The sequence below is a fragment of the Erpetoichthys calabaricus genome, chromosome 4 (genome assembly GCF_900747795.2).
Source record: "Erpetoichthys calabaricus chromosome 4, fErpCal1.3, whole genome shotgun sequence".
Classification (NCBI taxonomy): domain Eukaryota; kingdom Metazoa; phylum Chordata; class Cladistia; order Polypteriformes; family Polypteridae; genus Erpetoichthys; species Erpetoichthys calabaricus.
The window spans coordinates 1,237,645-1,248,331 of NC_041397.2; the positions used below are offsets into that span (position 1 = coordinate 1,237,645).

Sequence of the window (10,687 nt, forward strand, 5' to 3'; positions counted from 1 at the left end):
GGGTAGATGGCAAACTTCTGAGGATCAACTATCAGTCATTAGACAAATTCTGTGTCACATAATGCTAGTCTTAAAATTCTTAGTTCATAACAAAATGAAAGATATTGTACTGCTTACTTTAATCCCTTTTAATTATTTTACTGTCCTCTATGGGTGCCAAGACAGACAGCAGAGTAACGATTAAGGAGGCTAACAAGATTTCCGCTCCACAGCACAATATGAGGAGGCTACGATTAAGCGATTTTGAACAGTAGGGCGGCACTCACAAGCTCAACTGCTTTCTCTCCATTAAAATGAAACTGCAATAAAAATGAGAGACTGTTCATTTCTTTCTAAGTGAGCAAACTCACAAATTCAGCAGGTGACCAAATACTTACCTACTGTCTTGTGGTGTTTGCTGGTTGGCGAGCGTTGTGAGGGCCCTCAATCACCTGAAAGGAAGACTACACCACTTGTGCTGTGTGTTACATGACATAACTGGTAATGGTAGTGTTAGGGGGGAGGCTAGGGATCTGCACTGGCAATCGGAAGGCTGCCAGTTTGAATCCCATAAACGCCAAAAAGAGACTCTGCTCTGTTGGGCCCTTGACCTGCAATTGCTGAGCGCTTTTAGTAGTGAGAAAAGCGCTATATAAATGCAAAGAATTAATTAATTAGCTCTTTCCAATGTCAGGATGCCCAAAGAGAGAGTTTTCAGGGACTGCTATTATTATTTGTCTCACGGTGATGACAGGCTTATAACCCAATTTAGACACCCTAGAGCCATCATGGTGGAGTTGGAATCTACATTACAGAGACCATCATGTAAAAAACACGTGATCCCTGTTCCGTGACAAGTTTAACAACTTCAGGCTATTTGGTGACGGGGCTTTTCAGCGTGAACTGGTTGACCTGTCAGGAATTTTGCAGTCATCACTGAGTTGTGCCATTCCACCTGTATGGGATGGCATAATTGAGATGCTGCTCTGATTTCATTGTTTTGCTTCGGTTTTGTATCTTTCTGTAGATTTGTAAGTGAACTGGCCTAAACAGAAATCAAGGTGTTCTCTCTAAGACTGACAGGACATTAACAGTCAGGTGGGTGGTGGTGATTTGACATCAAACGCCCTGACAGAAAAAGAAAAACAGCTTCACGAAAAATGTGCAAAATCAGGAAACTTCATGAAAAACAGTAACTGAACCTACAACACCCGGTTCTGCAAACATTTATCTTTTATCTCACCTTTAGTTTTACAATGTAAGCAATTCTCACATATCTAGAACTTAGGCATTTCACAGTGAGTTTGACTTTATTCTTTTTCTTAAAGCATGTGGTGCAGTGGTCAGGAATTGTGGTGCTCAGTGACGGACTGAAGTCGTCCCGAAAGTCTCATGAATGGCTGACTTTAGCTAAATGAATAATAAAACACGCCACACATTCCTCAAACTTTATTAGGATTGATGTAGATGATCTGGCAAGTGGCTGTCAGAGGACAATGCTAAAGAAACTAGAAATAATCTCAACTGACAACGGACATCCATTACACGTAGAACTTAACTTCAGTAAATCAGGAAGGAGAGTCACATTCTCACCTAGTTAAGACACCTATACTATTTATGCTAGCAGAAATTACTTTTATTGCTTTTAATGAAGTGGTGAAAGAGAAGAACTCTGAGTACAAGAGCAGACATCACAGGCGACGCCACGGAAAACAGCGAACAGTTACCTCTGCTCAGGGCTGGATTTATATGAAAAGAGGCCCTAGGCTATTCCACTTATGAGGCCCTTTCACCTTCCATTTTTAAGTTTGTAAATTACATGAGAGATAATAAAATTTTGCTAACAATTTGAATGTAGGCCCCTCTTGATCTTGAGGCCCTAGGCTGAAGCCTAGTTAGCCTATAGGAAAATCCGGCCCTGCCTCTGCTCCATGCTACTCAAGTTAGACAACAATCTAATTTTAGGATTTGAGAAAGACGTTATGATTGTTAGTTAAGGGCTGAAAAGAATTAGGGGGCATTTACTTTTTCACATCACTATATGCCCATCTGTCCACACATTTTTGAGCCAATTGACACCAATATACAGTCACGTCATGGTGCACACAAAGCAGGAGCCTGGAGGGCGACTCATCCACTTGACAAATTCTTAAAGTACGTGGGCTGAAGCTTTTAAACTTTAAAGCCGCTTTTCAGGTCAGTTGACCTAATGATGGATGTACAGTTGTATATACTGTATGTCTTTCATGTCCTTACCTTTAGATGTTTCACTCTGGATGCCACAAAAGCATTTAAAGGAATGATCAGCAAAAGGACGGCCAGCCCTGCCATGACGGCGGCTCCCAGTTCCTTCCACAGGAAATAGATAGCTAACAGGATCTGAAATGGAGCTGACCACAGCAGATTCATGTTTAAGGCCATGTCCATTAACTGCTGGGCATCTGCAGACATCAGGTTGACAACCTCTCCAGTTGTAAATTTCCGACGAGAGGAATTTGTTATACTTAAGGCCTACGAAACAAAAAAAGACATAAATAAGCAAGCAGCGGAGATCTGCATAAACAGATACATTCATTTCTAATACCGGACCCCTGGGTACCATGCTACAGCTCACTTCCTTAAATCTTGAGGAGCACATTTTACAAACACGCATGTCCAGTGCACTCAAACAGATTATTAATGTGAGAAGAAGAGTCCAGGAGCTGCAAAAGATCCCTGCCATGTCTGGAGCGTCACAAGGAATTCATGTCTGAGAACGAATGACGTCACAATCTTATGGCAGCTCTTACTGCAAACTGCCACTCATGATGACATTTTGTAGTTTTCTGAACATAACACTAAGACTTCACCATAAAGAAGATGATAATAATAATAATAATAATTATAATTAAAGTAATAGAAGAAGGACTGCGGTGGGTTGGCACCCTGCCCGGGATTGGTTCCTGCCTTGTGCCCTGTGTTGGCTGGGATTGGCTCCAGCAGACCCCCGTGACCCTGTGTTCGGATTCAGCGGGTTGGAAAATGGATGGATGGATGGTAATAGAAGAAGGAACACAAAATAAGGCAGGACACTGCACTAAGCTGCACGTAATTGTTGCCACTTGAACGCATAAATACCAAGAATAACACAGTAACCAGTGCGGAGATGGAATGACCGAGACACACACACTGGAGGAGAGTAAAGCCCGACAATGGCACGTTTTTTAACCATGAATGACCCACAGCTGAAGGTCCAGAATAATCACCTCGTAAAGTAACAGTTAGTGAAACTAGCCGTGGCTGATCATGATCACCAGTGTTCATCTTCCACAGTTATGTGCCGTGTCCCTCTCTGTGATCCCCCCTTACCTCCTGCGAGGCTTTATCCAGTGCTCTGGGGGTCTCCACTTGCCTTCTTGAATCTTGCCAGGCTTGTAAAACATGAGATGAATGTTCCAGGGGTTTGTGGAAGTGACAGCTCAGCGTACTTGTGTGACATTTCACTGTCAATCACCCATCCTGCCCTGTTTACCTTCAGACTAATATGTTGGCTACTGCAGTACCATCTGCATCCATGTGATATTGCTTTGACTGAATCTCATGCACACTCGGGGCAATGATCTTTATGTGTGTGCCAATTTGCTTTAACATTAACAAATGCATTCAAAGCCTGGTGCAAAATTCGAGACTTGGTTGGTTGTGATGAACACAAAGTCCCCGTTGCAAAGCTGCATTTTCCCTGTGAGAAAAAAAATGGCTGACGGCGCAGGGCTTCTCCATTTAGATGGATCGATCATGTAACGATCAAGATTTGTTTTAAAGTTTTCTTCCATCTCTGTCAAATTGATGTTTTTATGAGTTTACTGTTGTCCAGCGTTTCCAAAACATTCTTCCTCTACTTGGACGTGTGTACAGATTTCTGTCTAAACGCCACCTTCTGGCAGCTCCTAGTGAGTTGGGACAGCTCACAAGTTCTCCTAAATCCTGGTGAAGTTTGGTGTGGCTTCCTAATTTAGGTGAACTGATAAAAGGCCTTTACTTCTACACATCAGAGGAGGACTGAGTTTGGTCACCTTGAGAATGTTTAGCCAATTTGAACTCCTTTCCTACTTTGAGACACTTTATGATAAATACGGGTGCTGGTCTTATTTTTATGTTCTACTTGCAAAACATCTTCTTTGTTGTATGGCTTTGGAAATCCCATTAAAATATTCTGACCAACAATAGGTGGTCCATTTCAGTTGTCTCTGAACATATTGTACAAGACTGACCTAAAATGTAAAATGTATCAGTAATATTGGCCACATACATTTGTTGTCACCAGTCAAGCCACATTACCAGCCTGCTTTTCTATGTTACGTTGGACTTGACATGGTGCTCATTACAGGAAAGGACCCTTTTAAATAAATGCTAACGAGGTGTGTCCGAGTGAAATTGCATAACATTATCAGGTCTACTAAAAACTGCGATGGTCCTGCGCACAGTAAAACCTTCTGAAATTCTGTTGTCAGTGGAAAACATCAATGGCTTCACGCCTGGCATGGCTTTCTCCAGCTTTGGTTGAGTCAGTTGAGGTAGAAAACTTTACAAAATTGATTGTATATATTTTCAAACCCAAATTTCTAACATTTCTTACATCATGCATATGTTTACAAAGTAAAGTCATATGTGAAATGCCCAGGCTGCATATTGTGTCCGATAATCTGTCCAGGCATGTCTCATGTGACCTTTCACACGTTTCCTCTTACCTTTTTGTATATTAATCCAATCACTGCAGTCTTGATTTTGGCAGCCGCTAGCATGTTGAGGCGGTGATAAACTTGCAGGATTAAAGTGTACGACGCAGCGGCCACAAAAAGCACCACAGCATACGTAGGACCACTCCAGTCTAACAGCGGCTGATTTTCACAGAAGGCAATGAGCAACCTGTAAATATAAAACAAAATCACAGACATTGACGTTGCAATCCACCAAGACAAGGAGTTCACTAAAGCACACTATAAGTGGATATGCGTTTGGTCAGGTGACTTACAAAAATGTCAGATGATAAGAAAGAACAAGTCACTAAATATCACATACACGAGTATTTGGGCCTTTACGCCCATGGCACGTTGTCACTTAAATTGTGTTGCTTCTGTGCAGCTCTGAAGGATTTAATTGCTTCTTAATCTGCGTCTATCTTGCAGTAGCTGATTAGAGTATTTTTAGGGGGACTACAGGTTGTTGCTCCACAGCCCTTTGGCTGACCCCAGCCACGCCGCTCACTGCATTACTCATGTGTTGCGGTTCAACTTTCTTGTTAAAACTCGGCAATCCACCCAGATATAACATTTGTAGATTACGGCAGTTAAGACTAAATAATACGGTCAGACTGGCAGTACCATGCTTGACAACTGCTCTGATGTTCTTAATGGGGAACCTTGTGTTTGCTTTACATGAACATGATGGCTCCTTTAAACGAAAACATTCTGCTTCTGCCTCACCTCCCAATCAGCTTGGGGACCACCCAGGTGCTTCCTAACAAAGAGAGATGAATGTTCTATCCAGTAGGCAGCGTGGCAGCAGCTCACAGCGGCCTCTCCGGACTGTAATAGTGTTTTTATGTAGTGTTTGTCATTTTGTTTTTTCCACTTTTCAGTGGTACTTGGACATCACAACAACTAGTGTCTACGTATATCAACATGAGACGCTACTCTGCTACCAATATTCATTGTGATATATGGCCAGCAGTGTATCCCGGCCAATACTCCCACGCCACTAGGTGGAGTCCTCCCTGCAACATGGAGGTGCCCTGAATTCCCGCAGGGCATCATGGACATTGGAGTTTTCCTTCACAGCCCTGCTGGATACCGTGGGGGCTGCCAGGGGATGCTGCAGGGAGGCACAAGGATTTACATTTTCATTATAGCCCGGAAGTACTACCTCGTCACGAGGATGGAAGAAATTTAGTACTTCCGGGCTGAAGAAAAAGAAGAGTTTTTGATCTGATCCGGAAGTGCTAGGAAGTCACGTGGACTGAGGGACAGAGGCATTTCCGGGTCAAGGACTTTAAAAGGACTATGGGAAACCCCAGCAGACTGAGCTGGAGTTGGGTGGGAGTGTGACGGAGCTGCTGGGAGGAGAGGAGGATTTATTGTTTAGTGTATTGTTGATTATTGATTTATTGAGTATTGTGGTGGTGGAGGTGCTTTGTGCACATTATTATAATAATAAATTTAGTTTTGGGACTTTTATCTGGTGTCTGACATGTGGTCTGAGGGTTCAAGGGGTCGATAGCACCCCCTATCTCTCATATCATATAAAAACATAAAGAATGATCTGCGGGACAAACTGTGCACCCTCGGTCTGCTCCGAGAACCGGACCTTCAGCCCCCAGTGTCGCCTGATGCCAATGGCCGAGGGAGTAGCACACAGAAGTGGTACATGAGGAAGTGGAGACGCGGGAAGCGAGCGGAAGTCCATGCTAGGCTAAAAGCTAACCCTAGTCGGCCGGCGCTCCCATCCATATTACTTTCTAATGTCTGCTCCCTGGACAATAAATTGGACTGCACCCGACTCCAGCGAACTACCCAGCGTGAGTTTAGAGACTGTTGTGTCTTTGTTTTCATGGAGACGTGGCTCAGCGACAGAGTTCCGGACGCCGCCATTCAGCTAGATGGGCTAGCTGCGTTTCGAGCCGTCAGGAATGCTACTCTGTGTGGTAAGACTCGCGGTGGTGGACTGTGTGTTTATATCAACACGGAATGGTGCAGTAACTCTGTGCTTGTTTCTAGTTACTGCTCACCGCTAGTGGAGGTTGTGATTGTTAAATGTAGACCTTTTTATGTTAGTTACTTTTTAGTTATTTAGTTTACATACGGGCGGCACGGTGGCGCAGTGGGTAGCGCTGCTGCCTCGCAGTTGGGAGACCTGGGGACCTGGGTTCGCTTCCCGGGTCCTCCCTGCGTGGAGTTTGCATGTTCTCCCCGTGTCTGTGTGGGTTTCCTCCGTGTGCTCTGGTTTCCTCCCACAGTCCAAAGACATGCAGGTTAGGTGGATTGGCGATTCTAAATTGGCCCTAGTGTGTGCTTGGTGTGTGGGTGTGTTTGTGTGTGTCCTGCGGTGGGTTGGCACCCTGCCCAGGATTGGTTCCTGCCTTGTGCCCTGTGTTGGCTGGGATTGGCTCCAGCAGACCCCCGTGACCCTGTGTTCGGATTCAGCGGGTTGGAAAATGGATGGATGGATGGATAGTTTACATACCCCTCAGCGCTAATACTAAGGAAGCGCTCTGGGAACTGTACAGCGCCATCACAGACATACAGAACACACACCCAGATGGACAGGTTATTATCGCTGGTGATTTCAATCATGTGAATCTCAAGTCAGTGCTTCCTAAATTCCATCAGTTTGTGGACTTTGCAACGAGAGGGACGAACACGCTGGATCTTATTTATACAAACATTCCTGCCGCGTACCGGGCGGAGCCCCACCCCCACTTCAGAAACTCAGATCACATCTCTGTCATGTAATTCCAACATACAGACCGCTCGTCAGATGCACCAAACCGGTTCTGAAGCAGGTGAGAACCTGGCCAGCAGAAGCCATCTCTGCTCTTCAAGACTGTTTTGAGTGCACTGACTGGGAGATGTTTAGAGAGGCGCAACCAACAGCGACTGTATCAACTTGGAGGAGTACACGTCATCAGTGACCAGCTCTATCAACAGGTGCATCAATGACGTCACTGTCACCAAGTACATTACTGCACGCCCCAACCAGAAACCATGGATTACAGAGGAAGTGCGTGTGCTACTGAGGACCCAGGACTCTGCCTTCAGGGAAGGTGACAAAATCGCCCTGAGAACAGCGAGGGCCAAACTACCCACACCATCAGAGCAGCAAAGCACACACATGCCGAGAGAATCCATGGACTTTTCCTACATGGCAAAGACGCATAGAGCATGTGGAAAGGCATCCAGGCTATCACTAATTACAGGACAACACCACCCACCTGTGACAATGATGCCACCCTTCCAGATGTGCTGAATAACTTCTATGCACGGTTTGAAGCACAGAACAATGTGGTGATGAGGAAGACCACCTCTCCTCCTACTGACCAAGCATTAAATCTGACTGGGGGTCCACATCTGTTACACGTTCTGTAGCCAGTGGTAAAGGACAGAACTGGGTGCCATTATGAACAATGCCACACACTGAATTAATGAATTATCCTGCAGTAGTGTGTGGGGAACACGATGTACCTTTACATTAATACGTCTGCATAATGCGTCACTGGGACTGCGCTTTTTATCTTTAGTCAAATCAGACGTTTTCTGTCTTTTTAGTTTTCTGTCATTTTAATTATTCTGGTGTGTCATAATATAATTATTTATATTATTTATTTATTGAGTTTCTTTAAAAAGCCAAACTTACCCCTCTCTATCTATCTATTAAATATAATCAATCTCTCTGTGGATCTATGGATATACCATGTTACATACACATAGTGGATTAAATATTAATGTGGACAGAATGAAAAAGGTGACATTTTCAGTGACAGGAGCCACTGAGGGATGATGATTACATTTCATGCCCAGACTGATTAGTCAGCACTAGCGACAGGTTAACATCACCTGAGACGTGGGCTTGTGTGCAGTCCAACGTCTTAAAGTTACACTTTGGCAATTATAAAATGGCTGGAATTGATCCCCGTTGCTTTAGTTACAGACAACCCTGGAAAAGATTCTATACCTCGGCCTGATACTGCAGTGGATGAATGGCAAATGGATGACAACAGAACACAGCTAACAAGTGGTATGAGCTTATAGAACGACATGAAAAAGAGAAGGTTCAACTTAAGAAAACCTTCAGCTCTATTAAGGGAGCATGGCATGGGGCAAGTTCTCCTTTCCATGAGGTTTCTGCCGCTTAAGCTGTACAAACGCGTGCCGTCGGCCTCCCTGAGGTTCTGTTCTGGAGTTGTCTGCAGTGTTTGATTAATTTAAGAATTTCTTTCCTGCTATTGTGTGCATTATTACTTTCATTTTATAAACTCTGCTGAATGAATATGTGTCCTAATGGTAGAGAGCACTGTAGACTGTGTGTGGAGATTCGCCAGGTAAAGACAGCTGCAGTCTTGAGGTCGGGTCGATCTGCACACCAGTGACGGCACCACAGAGTGATTATGTGTTGTATGTTGATTAGCACATGTAAGGGTGAATTTCACTGGTCTCTATACACACAGTAAGGACCCCACTAGTCTTTTTTCGTCCTGTGTTATTTCCTGCCACATCCACCATGCTGTGCAAAGCCTTTAATGCCTTTTTGGTTGGCCATGTTTTTTGTTTTAGCGGCTTCCCATGTCTTCAATCCGGTGTGTAAATCATTAGCGCTCCAGCATTACTTCTGTTCATTAGTTTAAATTCTTTTGATATCAGTGCTTTATCTGAAAACTGTCCAGCTTTCAATTTTATATTTCAAATTCATACTGACTTATGCCTGTCCACAGAAATCCAAACACCCAGCTTGACATTTGGCTAGGATGACCGGCCTACAATCAATCTAATGTCAAGTCTGTGGAACAAGATGGTGGCCAGGCTGGGGTCACAGGAGCTATGAGACCGTCTCATAAATCTCAGTGAAGAATTACACTAGAATTAAATATCATCTGAGGAGTAAATCAGTCAGATTATATTTGTGATACTAGGGTGGTGGAGGGGGCAGGAAAGAAACTGTTAATAAAACACCTGATTTAAAACAGGCCTGTTTACAGTATAAATGTAAGCTAACTCTGAATTAAGACAATGTGAGTTATTGGTACCACGCTCACATGCCTTGTTTCTAATTAGATTGTCCACACACTTGTCTAAAGGAGTGACATTGTTCAAAGAGCTCCAATCACAGGGACAAGCAGATGACACGTGATGTCCTTTACACTCACACTTTAAACAGTTCATGAAGCTCAAATGATTCCATAAGAGTTCACACTTAACTCCTCTTCTTCCCATTTTTTCTGAATTTGTCTCTTAAATTTTAAATTATTAGCAGTCTCGTCAAAGTTGTGGGTCACGTGTGTCTCTTTCAGAGGGCACCTGCGAAGGATTTTAATGGTTGCTACAAATGCCAATCATTTTATTTTTAAGACATGCACTGACTCCGCCCATAACCCCACCCCTTTAAAAACCCGGGATGACATGGCAGGTCGTCAGTTGTTGAGCAGATGGAGCAGAAGGCACAGGTGAACATCAATCAGCTGTCTTGATGGGATTCATGTTATATAGCAACATTTTCTTTGATCTTACCAGCTGGCTATTGAACTTCAAAAGCAAACATTAATTACGTTAAACTAACGTAGAGAGTTTTGGGAACTCACTGATACTAAATAGCGCAGTACACTGTGACTCAACGTGACTTACTTGAGCACCTGTGGACTGACAAACGCCAACATGTCAGCCAACAGTTTCAGCAGGAACACCTGGATAAAGAGGACCCTGAATGTGCGCCATAAGGCCCGGAACAGGGAGGGCTTCCTTCTCTGCTGGGGTGCCAGTAAACTCTCCTCATCCTCTCGGAGTCCCTGAATAAGAAAAGACAAAATACGGTGGGGTTTGTCATTTTTAGTAAAACCACTTGATGCCCTTCCAAAAGAGCAGCGACTTTAATGAGACTAACAGAATACTCGGTGCACTGTTTTAATTTATGACATCTTTAGAAAAACACAGTCAAAGGAAAACATTTGGAATGTCTGTGTGAG

General features: G+C 43.8%; 1 protein-coding gene across 1 annotated transcript in view; it reads right to left on the minus strand.

The window, feature by feature from the left end:
- LOC114641454 (multidrug resistance-associated protein 1-like) overlaps nucleotides 1-10,687 on the minus strand; it is a 164,176-nt gene that overhangs the window by 84,194 nt on the left and 69,295 nt on the right. The window contains exons 5-7 of the mRNA XM_028790484.2: nucleotides 10,350-10,510; nucleotides 4,707-4,884; nucleotides 2,236-2,490 (exon numbers count right to left, since the gene is read on the minus strand). Of these exons, the coding sequence (XP_028646317.2) occupies nucleotides 2,236-2,490; nucleotides 4,707-4,884; nucleotides 10,350-10,510 (594 nt within the window). The remainder of the gene's footprint in view (nucleotides 1-2,235; nucleotides 2,491-4,706; nucleotides 4,885-10,349; nucleotides 10,511-10,687) is intronic.